Source organism: Dipteris shenzhenensis, chromosome 2 (genome assembly GCF_047967505.1).
Source record: "Dipteris shenzhenensis isolate YYH24624 ecotype China chromosome 2, Dip_SZ_1.0, whole genome shotgun sequence".
Lineage (NCBI taxonomy): Eukaryota > Viridiplantae > Streptophyta > Polypodiopsida > Gleicheniales > Dipteridaceae > Dipteris > Dipteris shenzhenensis.
This window is the reverse complement of record NC_141597.1, coordinates 1,980,096-1,993,092: the sequence shown is the minus strand read 5'-3', so window position 1 is coordinate 1,993,092 and position 12,997 is coordinate 1,980,096. Positions and strand designations below refer to the sequence as shown.

Here is a 12,997-nt window from a genome sequence, read left to right as displayed (position 1 = left end):
TTCAAATTGGACCTTCCAAAACAAGCATCCTAATAAGAGAGCAATTCCCTATACAATCAGTAGTTGCACGTACAATACACAAAGCACAAGGACTGACAATGGATAGGTTAGCCTTCTCTCCCAAAGGAGTGAGTTCACATGGCCTTGCATACACTGCCCTTTCACGTGTTAGAAATATTGATAGCCTCCACTTAATAAAACCCTTGCACAATGACAACTTTCATGTGGAAAAGATGTCGTACATGAAATGCAGTGAATGAATACAACATCAAAATGGATCACAATAAGAGAAGCCAAGAAAATTCCCCAAACATACAACATCATTATCCATTCATTAAACACATGATCCTTCACTAAGTACAACATGGACATAAGAGCAACAAAAAATTTGATAACATCAGACATCATATGTTTGCAAGGGACACGAAACAAGAATTTTGACAACTTCATGCCTGAAACATTTGTCCCTCTACCGAACTTTCCTCCTTTGGATCTTGCACCTTCATAGACAGACGAATAACACTTCATTCGTATTGTGCCCATGCCCATTATGGGATTGAGATATCAGAATCAAATATCTCCAAGTCCGAATGTGAGTATAACTTTTACAAACCACCCCAGTAAATAATAAATTGCTCTTTGAAATATTAGAACAAGTTCTCTCAAAAGCATACAAACAAAAAAAATTCACCATCCTTGTTGGAGACTTCAACATTGACATGAAAAAGGACAATAATGACTCCAACAATCTTCGACAAATCAAGAACAAATACACATGCCACTTGCATATCAACTACCCCAAGACTATATATGGGAGCCATTCCATTACATAAATGTATGCTTTGAGTCCATGATCAATATGCAAAACAAAAGTAATAACCATAACATTCACCTTCTAGGATTGCCACCTTGTTTTCATATTTGTAGTTATATATATTCATTAAAACCTCAAAAGGACTTTCCAAGGTTTCTCTATCAAAGTTCTCGTGAACGCTATAAACTTGAAAGAATCGTCACACATGAGTAGCAGTAACCTATTTCGCAAGATCTTAGCGGCAGCGCAAGTTTAAACCTTAAGGTTGTTCGATTTGTGGGAGCTGCAAGCAAACAGGAGAGACCATGGACGAGAGTCTGTATGACGAGTTTGGGAACTACATTGGGCCCGACATAGAGTCAGACGAGCAGGATTCCGAAGTTGAGGAGGAAGAAGAAGAGGAAGCTGACCACGACGAGGAACCTCACCGCCATTCTCGTTTGCAGGATGGTCGAAGCGATGCAGGCGATGGTGATAATGGTTGGCTTAGCGAGGCCGCTGAGCTCGCCGGTCCCGAGGACGACATGGATGTCGATAACGCCGTTGTCTTGGCTGAGGACAGAAAGTATTACCCTACAGCTGTCGAAGTCTACGGGGAGAATGTCGAAACCCTTGTCATGGACGAGGATGCTCAGCCTCTTGAAGAGCCCATTATCAAGCCTGTTAAGGCCAAAAAATTCGAACTCGGTATCAAAGATGGCAGTATGCCTACTTATGTCTCCACGGAGTTCCTTTTGGGCCTGGTGTCGAACCCAGTATTAGTCAGAAACGTTGCCTTGGTAGGGCATCTTCATCATGGGAAGACGGTTTTCATGGATATGCTGGTGGAGCAGACTCATGAGATGAAGACGTTTGATCAAAACAGTGAGAAGAGCCTCCGTTATACAGACACCCGTATTGACGAACAGGAGAGGCAAATTTCAATCAAAGCAGTGCCAATGTCCCTGGTGTTAGAGGATAGCAATGGGAAGTCTTATCTTTGTAACATTATGGACACCCCTGGTCATGTCAATTTCTCAGATGAGATGACAGCAGCTCTGCGACTAGCAGATGGGGCGGTGCTCATTGTTGACGCGGTTGAAGGGGTTATGGTATGTGGCCTAAGTGCCGACCTTTTATCCATGTTTGTCCTAGGTTGTGGGAAAATCAACATATTTGCAAGAAGATTTTATTAAATATCCGATTAGGTTTATGTTATATGTGTGTGTGTGTGTGTGTGGTGACCTTTTATACATGTCTGTCCTAGCCTCTAGGTTGTGGGCAAATTAAAATATTTGCAAGAAGACTTTATTGAATATCTGATAAAAATTGCTGATTTGAACATAGAGAACCTTTGGATGATTCCTCATGGAGTCATGGCTGACCGTAGCTCTTCTGCATTCACGGTCAACCATCGATTTTGTTTTGATGTCGGATGTAAAGTTTAAAAGGGTTTGGAGCTTTTGACTTGCACAGGAATGTTTTTGAGCATTGACGTTACTTAAGGGTTTTCTTTAGAGTTTCAAAGGCTCTTGGAGGCAAACTTGTCTTCTGGATGCTTTGCTTATATCACTTATATTAGTGTTTCAGTAATTTCTATTGAGTTTCTTTGAAAACTGATTGGCTCTGTTGAATTCGCTGATCTTGTACATGGTTGTTGGCCTTGTTGGTAATTTGAAAAAGGAGCGAATGAAAATGTTTCATGGTTGCTCTCGTGCCTTTCACTTTTAAAATTAGCCTATTCAGTATTAAATTTGCCAGGGTTGTCAGTTGAATTCACGATATATAATGTGAAGTTGTGAGAGTTGCCCAGTGCTAGATGCTCAGTAGCACTCTATTGAGTGTAGCACTACTGAGGGTATAGTATTCTTGAGATGACACAAGGTTTCTGGTTGTGGTTTCTCATGCTTTCAGGTGAATACAGAGAGGGCAATTCGGCATGCTTTGCAAGAAAGGCTACCAATCGTTGTTGTTGTGAATAAGGTAAAATGAGAATATTTGTTGGGTTATTGATGTCAGTTTATATGCCATATTTATTTCTACCCGGGTGTGACAGGTGGACAGGCTGATAACTGAGCTGAAACTGCCACCCACAGATGCTTACCATAAGCTACGACATACTTTAGATGAACTTAATCAATTAATTGGGACTTTTTCCACTGGAGCAGATGGTCCTCCTGTCGTGGATCCAGTTCTTGGCAATGTCTGCTTTGCAAGTGCAACAGCAGGATGGTCTTTCACTCTCTTATCTTTTGCTAAGCTATATGTTAAGCTGCATGGTATCCCATTTGATGCAGCAAAGTTTGCGTCTAAGCTTTGGGGGGACTGGTATTTTCATCCGGATACTCGAACATTTAAAAAGAAGGCTCCTCCAAGTGGAGAGAGGTCTTTTGTGCAGTTCATTCTAGAGCCACTCTACAAACTTTACAGTCAAGTTATAGGAGAACACAGGAAAAACGTGGAGATGACATTAGCAGAGCTTGGAGTAACGCTACCAAATGCAGCATACAGGCTCAATGTAAAGGCTTTACTTAGGCTATCTTGTAGCTCTGTGTTTGGTTCTGCTACTGGCTTCACTGACATGCTGGTCCATCATATTCCATCTGCAAAAGAGGCTGCTGTGACTAGGGTAGGGCACACCTATACAGGGCCACAGGACTCCTATCTTGCGGAATCTATGAAGGAATGCAATTCTAGGGGACCCTTGATGGTCAATGTGGCAAAGCTGTATCCAAAATCAGATTGTAGTGTGTTTGACGCATTTGGAAGAGTTCTAAGTGGTACCCTAAGCACAGGGCAGACTGTACGTGTGTTAGGGGAGGGCTACTCTCCAGATGACGAAGAAGATATGGCTGTAAAGGAAGTGACTAAATTGTGGATCCATCAAGCGCGCTATCGGATACCGATCAGCCAAGCCCCCGCAGGTTCGTGGGTTCTAATTGAAGGTGTGGATGCTTCAATCATGAAAACAGCAACGTTGTGCCCTGAGTTTCTGGATGAAGATGTGTACATTTTTCGACCACTTCGGTTCAATACTCTCTCAGTAGCAAAAACCGCAACGGAGCCTTTAAATCCCAGCGAGCTGCCAAAGATGGTCGAAGGCCTTCGTAAAATAAGCAAAAGTTATCCTCTGGCCATAACGAAGGTTGAGGAGTCAGGGGAGCATACTATCCTTGGGACAGGAGAGATCTATCTGGACTCCATAATGAAAGATTTGAGGGAACTATACTCTGAGGTTGAAGTGAAAGTAAGTTTTATGTTGCATACAATTAAATTAAGGTCTAAGTTTTATTTTGCGTTAGATTGGATCAAGATGAAGATGATTTTTTGATGATTACACCTTGTTCTGGTTCCCTTTTAGATGGTAACACTATTGGCAATGCAGGTAGCAGATCCTGTTGTGTCTTTTTGTGAAACTGTTGTAGAAACATCATCTCTGAAGTGTTTTGCAGAGACACCCAACAAGAAAAACAAGATTACAATGGTGCGTCTTGCTCTTCATTTCTGTCACATTTATGGAAATCAATATCATCTGAATAAGATTTGTCCTGATAACCTGTTTCCTGTCTAAAACCTTACATCATGGGGAATGCTAAAGTAAGACTTGTCCTGATAATCTCTTTCAGATTGCAGAACCTTTGGAGAAAGGCTTAGCAGAAGACATCGAAAATGGAGTCGTTAGCATAGACTGGCCTCGTAAAAAATTAGGTGATTTCTTCCAGACGAAGTATGACTGGGATTTACTTGCTGCTCGGTCTATTTGGGCCTTTGGTCCTGACAAGCAGGTATACTCTGTAAATCTTGCAAAGTGGCTTCAAATCTCAGTGATCATGTAATCCAAGGTTGAAACTGCACTGTGTTGTGTTTTTAGAGGATGAGTTTGGGAATGTTTCTGGATTCATCTAGGCATATGTAATCCAAGGTTGTCTACTGCATGAAGCATTTATTTGGTATGGTGTATATTTTCTTTTACGGCAATGTCATTTATGGTGTTCTTGCATTGTTCACAGGGCCCCAATATTCTTTTGGATGACACTCTGCCTAGTGAAGTTGATAAGGAATTGCTCAGTGCAGTCAAAGATTCTATTGTACAAGGGTAGGTGCACCCATCTAAACTTTGATCTCAGAAGTCATGCTGACTTAACATATAAGTCCTCATATGTGCAATTTTGGATGGTGAAACTTTCTTTATATGGTTGGATTCCAGCCGGTTGAGTTCTGGTATGGATTATCATTTCTAGATAGCAGTATTTATTTGTGCCAATTGTCAACCTTTCAGTTTCCAGTGGGGTGCTCGTGAAGGGCCTCTCTGTGATGAACCAATTCGGAATGTGAAGTTTAAAATTCTCGATGCCACCATAGCTCCAGAACCCCTCCATCGTGGAGGGGGTCAAATTATTCCAACCTCCAGGAGGGTGGCATACTCTGCATTTCTCATGGCAACACCTAGGCTCATGGAGCCAGTTTATTATGTTGAGGTTGGTTACAGCTATGTACGTTATGTTCTTGTCCAAGATCCTGCAAGAATGATATCTTGTGGTAGTACAAACTTTTCTGTCTCAGCATGACTATGTCTTTTGCAGATTCAAACACCAGCAGACTGTATTGCAGCTATTTACACAGTGCTTTCGCGACGCCGTGGGCATGCCACTGGTGATGTGCCGAAGCCTGGAACGCCTGCATATGTTGTAAAGGTAAGGTTTACCTTTTATCAGCTCTGAGAAGTGACACTTAAGAAGATTTATAGTTACTTATGAGTCATTGCTTTCTTGCGCATATTCAAATTTTAGTTGTTTAAATTAAAAAAATTATCTGATGACTTCCGTACCCAGATTTCAATATCTGTTTCCTTAAGTTTACAATATGTATGCTATTGATTTATTCGATATCTACACACATATATATATTTTTTTCACAGGCATTTTTACCAGTTATAGAGTCCTTTGGATTTGAGACTGACCTGCGGTATCATACTCAAGGTCAAGCCTTCTGCCTTTCTGTGTTTGACCACTGGGCTATAGTGCCTGGAGACCCTTTGGATAAGTCTGTTGTACTCAAACCTCTAGAGCCTGCACCCCCACAGCACCTGGCAAGGGAGTTCATGGTCAAGACCAGACGCCGTAAGGTAAATGGTGTTGTTCTAACTAGTTTGTGTAACTTGTGCTCCTGTGTTTAGTTAATTGTTAGTTAATAACTTATTGCGGTGGCCCTGTAAACAGGGCATGAGTGAGGATGTTAGCATCAATAAGTTTTTTGATGACCCCATGCTCCTTGAGCTTGCTAGACAAGATGCTGATCTTCAGCAAATCCTCTGATTCAAGATCATGAGCATCAGGTATGTTTTCATGACGTGTCTCTTAATGAAACACCTTTCAAAGTTTCTTTGCCATGTTTAGGCACATTATTTGTACATGGTCTGCCTGGCTGACATGTGGGCCAACGAGTTTGAAGGATTGGTTTGATTATGTGATAGTTAAGCAGAGTCCCAACTATCACATTATCAAACCTGTATGACTTAACAAATTGTGAAGTGGACATAACTTTTGCATGACCTGCATCTGATGAAATAAGGATGAGTTTCGGATTTTCTGAATTTGTGTGTATAAATGTTCATGTGATTGTGAAGTTTATGGTTTAAAATTAGTTCAGTTAATCTATCCTTTTTATTCAGGCTTCTGGAAAGTTATGAGCTTGTCGAAGGTAGTTGATTTCATGCATGGTTCCCACCGCCGCAATATACCAGCCGCTACTGGTTGGGTTTGAGAAGCCTGCTTGGAAAGAGGTGCTCCTCATTTGGATGAGCAGAGATGATAGGAGCAGACGCAGTGGTTGTTCCAATTGGGAGCCAAGATGGTGATCACTAGGATGCGATGAAGTTGCAGAGGTATATGTAGAGAAGCAGCAGGTGCGGCATCAGAATGGGCAGTTATACTTTACCAGGATGAGTGCTTTTTAATAAGAGCATTTGGATCAATTACCAACAGTCCTGAACATGCATGTCAATGTCTCAAAATTGGTTTTTGCATGACATCTAGTCTGTGGTTTGTGTGGCACCTCAGGCAGGCACAGGAGAAGAGAAGCCTATTAACAGGCTGCTACCTTGTGAAAGCATATAGCAGGACCTTTTTGTTGCAGATCGACAGTCGATAGCCCTATAGAAGCAGCTGTTTCTGCAGGCTTATAGATTTGATGTAAAGGTTGTTCTTTGGCAATATCTTGCATCACTTATATCAATACAATTCCCTTCTGTACTTTATCATTGCACTTTCTTAGTTTTTTTCTCTCGTGTGTGAATAAGTCTATCCATATATTCATATGATGAGAAGTTTCACGTAGCTGCGAGATCATAGATGGGACTTGTAGTATGCCATGTGGTACACCATGCAGTCATCGTGAAGTGCTTTTGTATTGGGTGTTACCTTTCAATGTATCTCACAGCATCGCCTGTCCCAGTACATTATGCTGATCAGATTTTAGGACAATAGGACAATATCTGAGAGAAGCCTCAGCCTCAAATCTGGCCTACCTGGTTCTGTCCAATGAACAACAAAAAAGCTAAATTTGTATGATTGGACTTATTCTAGTATTACAAAGGCATATACCTGGTTCTGTCCAATGACCTCGTGTTTGGTTGTTGGCAACAAGCAGACTGACGTGCAGTCTTTCCAGGATGATCCTTACAAGGCCCACTGAAAGACCTATTTCTCTGGCTGACCCATACTTCTGGCGGGCTAGGCCTTGGCATATAAGTAGCCCAATCATATCCTTCCATTTGAGCCCTTTAGGGCTCTTCTCCAGCCTAGAGCTTGCCATCTTCGAGGGCTACCCAGCACTCCTTGCTGGGCCCCTCTTGCTACCCATATAGGCTGCCTCTCGTGCAACTCACGGTGCAGCCGTTGCATATCACAAACTAAATAGCTGCAATTTCTTGGTCATTAGTATTTATGTACTTGAATAGCAGCGAAGTAATTGATTGAATTTGAGAGCATACACAATCTGAGGAAGAATACATAGTGAAGGGAGCATGATTGTTAGGCAAGTTTGTTGTTTGCTTCCCGCACTCCACTCCCGTTCCATTGCTTCTTGCACCCAATTTGATAACAGTGGTATCAGAGCAGGTTCTCTTCCTCCTACCTGCCTTCCCTCGTGCTCTCCCATTGCTCCTACCTGCCATTTTTCTCCAGCTCAGCCTGGTGCCTCATTTCATCGCCAAAAACTTGTTTTTTAGGCAGAGTAACCAGTGGCAGTTTTTTGACTTTTTGAGGTTCGATTTCAACGTTTTTTGAAATTTCTGAGCTGCCTGCAACAAGTGACCCCGTCCTGCACCAGCCCGGCCGAAATGTTTTTGTCCGTATGGCTGTATAGACCTGTACGGACAAGTGCACGATGCTGCTAGGAATCCGTACATTGTCAGAAGTTGATTTCAAGCACTTTTGGGCTGTTTTTGGAGGTTTTTTGCTCAGATCTGGACTCTTTTCAGTCATTTGGGCCTTCCTCTAGGTGCTTCAACCTGCTCTAGCACCATTTGGCTGGAATTCTCTCCCTCTTGACTCAGATTGCTTGGTACAGTTGGATTCGAAGCTTTTCACCCTCTTTTATGTGACGTTTGCACACATTGCAGTGACATTGAGGTGATTTTGCTTTAGAAATTGGGGCTTTTGTGTCACATTTGCACACATTGCAGTGACATTGAGGTGATTTTGCTCTAGAAATTGGGGCTTTTGTGTCACATTTGCAGATTTTGCAGGGACATTTGCTCCTTTTGGTCACATTTTGGGGCTTTTGCAGTTTTTTCCTATTTCGATTTCATTTCCATTCCGACATTGGGGATTTTGGATCTATTGTTGGTAGATTGCGAAATATTCTTAGATTTGCATGTTATTTTGTCACATTTGCTTTATTTCAGCAAAATTTGGGGCTTTGGTCATCTTCATATGTCTCAGGTAATGAGAAATTGGAAGGAATGGGCCTTCTTCGAAGGCAGAAGAGAAAGTAAGGGTGCTTTTTCAAATCTTGGATAGAGATTGTTGGAAGGTTATGGACAAGGTGTACTGAAGCCAGAAGAGTACTTGCTTGAGAGCTCAGTGAGAGTTCGTGGTCCAGGTTATCTGGAGATATTCTTTTGTTGCGAAGGAAGGGTGGGTTGAAACAGACCCTCAAAGCATGGTGCTTGAAAGACTCCAAGTTATTCACTCATTATGAGGGGAACAACTGGAAGATGGTGGCGTTTGGATCGCTCGAGTTCGAAGGTGGGAACGTGACTGAAGGTGGTGGTGGCAGGAGGTGCTATCAGAGATGGGCTTGTGTATTAGGATGGTGTGCGGAACCCGACTTGGTGGAGTAGGAGCCATTGGATGAAAGCCAGGAAAAGTTTGACATCGGAATGTTCCAAAGGACTATGACCAGGGAGTTACTGGAGCATTGTCATTGACGTGTTGTCATTGGGCCTAGATGTGTCGGTAAGAGGGGGTGTTGGAAAAGTTGGCTATGGAGTACCTGTTTCTCTTTTCGACCTACATGCAAGGCGGAAGAGAGATGGTTGATGAATGCAAGGTGAGTAGAGAGAATGCTACGTGAGATTCAAAATGAAAGGATGATACCCTTTCATTCATGTTTCTTGAGATCATTCAAGTTCCATCTTCCCATTTACAGCTACCCTTAGCGTATGACCCATGCATCTACCATTCAATGCACCTTAATGCACCCCTCCCTTCCTATTGCCCCTAGGACCTAGATACATGTGTGCACCTCTTTATTAATAAAATAAGTATGACATGTCCAAATTTGATGCTACCTTAAGCGACTAGTTCTATCTACTGAGATGATCCACCACCATAGCTGTTGGAAAGGTCACCTCCTCATCTGTAAGCCCCCATATGAGGAGAGCATGGGGAAGGTGGACTTCAGTCTTGAGTGAAGGCCACATGTGCAGCACTATGGCTGCAAGAAGGAAGAACCTAGAGGAGCCATGGTGGCTGCAACAAATGAAGCTCATGGACGGAAAGTTGGCTATGGAGGTTCAGCCTGGATCTTGTCTGTTAGAGGCATGTTTGGAGCTGCACCAAAGGGCGAAGATATCCCAGGAGGTAGGCTCTTAAATGGTGAGCCACGTGGCAGTGGGTGTGGGCAGGAAAACAACCTGGAGCAGGCCTTGTATGTGGCGCAACATGGAGGGGGTGACCAGCAGCCTGGTCGGCCAGGTATAGGGCTGGTTCCAGCCAGCCTACCATGCCTAGAAGAGGGCAGGACAGGAGGGGCTGGACCCTGCAATAAATGGAGGGCTTTATGCCCTGGAACAAAGGCTTGGAAAGGGCCAATAAAGACCCTTATATACGGCCGTGGTTGTGCTGGTAGGGGCAGCCAACCAGTTGGTTTTTTGGGGCAGACAAAGTCGGTTTTCTGGTCAGGAAAAGTCGGCTACTGCAAGGGGCCCTAGAGGCTATAAAATCAGCTTCCTTTGGAAGGGCATTCATTATCCAGCAACTCAGCAGAAAAGGCAGCAGACAGGAGCAGCCAGAAGACACTTCCTTGGGCCTCATCTTGGAGGTGAAGGAGAGTAGAAGGTGTGCTGGAGACTGAGCTCTCAAGGGCTGAACCTTTTGACTGTCATCTTGGACAGCAAGGATCAAGGATCAAGGATGGAGAGTCTACATACGCTCGAGGTGGAGCACACGGGCTCAAGTCTAGAGATATCCGGTAGATAGTAGAAGTACGTGTGGTGAGATCAAAGTACCACACTTTGGATCTATCTCTCTTTTGTTGTAACTTGTGTCCATAGTTTTGGACGGAAATATAAGTTTTTGGTAGCTTCTATATCTGGCTGGATTATTGTCTATTAATGAGTCTGCACAACTAGTTGATGCACATAAGTTAAAGAAGTTTGTGATTCCACACCCCACACACACTGTGTGAGCTCTTGGGCTATTCTGTCAATCTTCCGCTGTGCGTGTCCTTTGTTGGTTGATTTCTAACAATAACAAATCAGTCGATGTCCATCAGAAATACAAATACATGCTACACCATAGGCGTATAATATATAATAATGCTCTAATGTTTGCTAATCACGGATTAGTGATTTCTCTTGTCATGACACTCCTCCTGCTTGAATGGGAAGAAGTCCTCTTTTGGATCCTCTCTTGTCTCTTTCTCTTTTACTTCTGCATTTGCATCACCTCTTCATAATCTGCCAATCGTCTTCTCTTGATAGTCCATGATCTCTTTTGAATTAGAACTTAAATCTCATCTCTAAGTTTTGGTTCCTCTTGATGCTGAATATTTGAAATGCAGAAGTACCATTGCACTGCCTCTTCAATATCTCTTCATGCTCAAAACCGTCTTTTTCGAATACTAAGCTATTAAAATCTCTTCATAATAACCTGCTCAATAAGCTGACACATATTCTCAAGAAATGGTTAGTATTAAACGATTCTCTCACCCACTTGTTTTATGAAATTAGGTAGACCTTGGCTATAAATGATTTTGCGATGGAGAGCTTCTTAATCTATAGAAACTATAGATCATCAATCTCTTTTTTCAACTCTTCTATTTGAGTCCTATTCATCCTATAAGACGCTCTACATGGAGGAGAAAATTCTTTATTTTCTGTCGATACTCTACAATGAATATGCTTACTCTCTATTCAGTTCACACATCCAGACACCAGTATTGGCTGAATGGATAGCATTTACTCTTAGATCTATGTTGATTGTAGAGTTCTGGGATGAGGATGTAGAAACCTCACCCTCTTGCTTGGATGCTGTGCTCTTTCCTTTTCTGCTGAATTTTGGCTAATAGAGTACGCCATTTATGCCATGGTTCTTACATCCGAAACATTTACCCTCCTTAATCATCTTTTTCTTCTCATCGTCAGTCATGGAAGGAAACGGTATCCATCCAGGACGTGATTGGTTCTTAACATTTTGTACAATTCCTTTGGTGAAGGGTTTTACGAGGATTCAATTTCCTCTTAGCAATCTCAGCCAATTTAGTGAGGTCTTTCAAGGTGGTTTGGTTGAACATTTTAGCCTCATACGTCACTTTCGGGCTTAGGGCTGCTAAGAAGTACTTCATTTTATCATTCTCACTCTTGTCAGGTAACTCTACTAGAACCTAGCTGTAAATTCAGCGTTACTCTTGTTATCAAATTGCTTGAACCTTTCCCAGCGGAAGGTCAATTCTTCTTCATGCCTCGGAGACATGAAAGTGGCCTTAAGATGCTCTACAAACTTGGACCATTGAAGAATAGGCTCTTTTCCCATTTGCAATAAGGACCACCACATCAAAGCATCTTTATGTAGATGCAATGTGGCAAGAGCAAGCTTCTCATGATCGGTCTTATCTTGATGGGCAAAATATAGCTCAAAATGTGGCGAATCTAATTAAGAATTTTATCAGTCTCTCTTGCTCCATCAAATTTTGTCATAATGGACTGCTCAATCGTAATGGAGTGCTCAATCAATGGGAGACTCTTCTCTCACTCTTGCACTTGGATTATAATCCATGTGTGTGGGATTTTGAGTTAAAGGTGTAAATTAGCGCCTTGCTCTTGGATGGACTCATTTTCTAATGGAAAACTCCCTATCAAGAGATTCTTGAAGGAAGATGAAGGTAATTCTATACGTGGGTTATCATACTCAATATGTGTGTAACTCTTATCTACATTATCCTCTTCAGGAGGAGGTGGTGATATTCTCTCCCTATCTCCTTCTGGTAGTGAAGGAAAAAGGACAAGTTCATTATTAAATATCCCTTCCCCTTCCATTCTTACCTTTTAGTAATACAAGAGAGAAAATGACTTGCTGTAATTTTGTTTATTTTATAGCAAAAGTAAAGTGTTATAGAGTTGGTACTTATCCGACTCCCGCTTCGTTTGTGTCGAAAATACACTTGAAATGACCTCTTCTTCCTTCTCTTTTGGGCTCTTCTTCTTGTATTTCTGTGTAAACTGGTACACTCCGTTTGGGCTACTTGTTTTGAGTGGATTGGAGCTCTAGATACCGTTATAGGGGGGTACTTGGTGGGTGGATCACCCCCTTAAAATTCGACTTTCCGTTGGGGAGAATGGGGGGAGGTGTTTTTCCCTCATGGTTTAAGGGTTTTAAGGGTCTATTCGCACGGGAGGAGTCACCCCGTTAGGACACTCCGTTCTCCGTCCAAAGATCAAAATTTCAAGAGAAAGCCCTTACCTCAGGGCCTCCGAAATCG

The 12,997-nt window shown here is 42.4% G+C and overlaps 1 protein-coding gene across 2 annotated transcripts; it reads left to right on the top strand.

Annotated features, from left to right (window-relative positions):
• The first annotated feature begins 937 nt into the window (after positions 1-937).
• LOC147904213 (110 kDa U5 small nuclear ribonucleoprotein component CLO-like) lies at positions 938-7,047 on the top strand. Of its 2 annotated transcripts, XR_015542149.1 has the most exons (12): positions 938-1,905; positions 2,708-2,776; positions 2,850-4,040; positions 4,179-4,277; positions 4,420-4,578; positions 4,804-4,889; positions 5,073-5,271; positions 5,377-5,487; positions 5,712-5,918; positions 6,013-6,128; positions 6,465-6,698; positions 6,853-7,047. XR_015542149.1 is itself a non-coding variant. In XM_087385352.1 (11 exons), exons 1-10 carry the CDS (start codon positions 1,120-1,122, stop codon positions 6,106-6,108), a joined length of 3,003 nt encoding a protein of 1,000 aa, XP_087241478.1. In that variant the 5' UTR covers positions 938-1,119; the 3' UTR covers positions 6,109-6,128; positions 6,465-7,047. The 2 variants fall into 2 exon arrangements, 1 of the variants encoding a protein (XP_087241478.1); XM_087385352.1 differs by having other exon boundaries at positions 6,465-7,047.
• The last annotated feature ends 5,950 nt before the right edge of the window (positions 7,048-12,997 follow it).

Excerpts from the sequence above, each read along its gene's own strand:
- LOC147904213 (XM_087385352.1), top strand. The coding sequence starts at position 1,120 with ATGGACGAGAGTCTGTATGACGAGTTTGGGAACTACATTGGGCCCGAC. Across the intron at positions 1,906-2,707 it reads ACGCGGTTGAAGGGGTTATG|GTGAATACAGAGAGGGCAAT; the intron begins GTATGTGGCCTA and ends TCATGCTTTCAG. Across the intron at positions 2,777-2,849 it reads TCGTTGTTGTTGTGAATAAG|GTGGACAGGCTGATAACTGA; the intron begins GTAAAATGAGAA and ends CGGGTGTGACAG.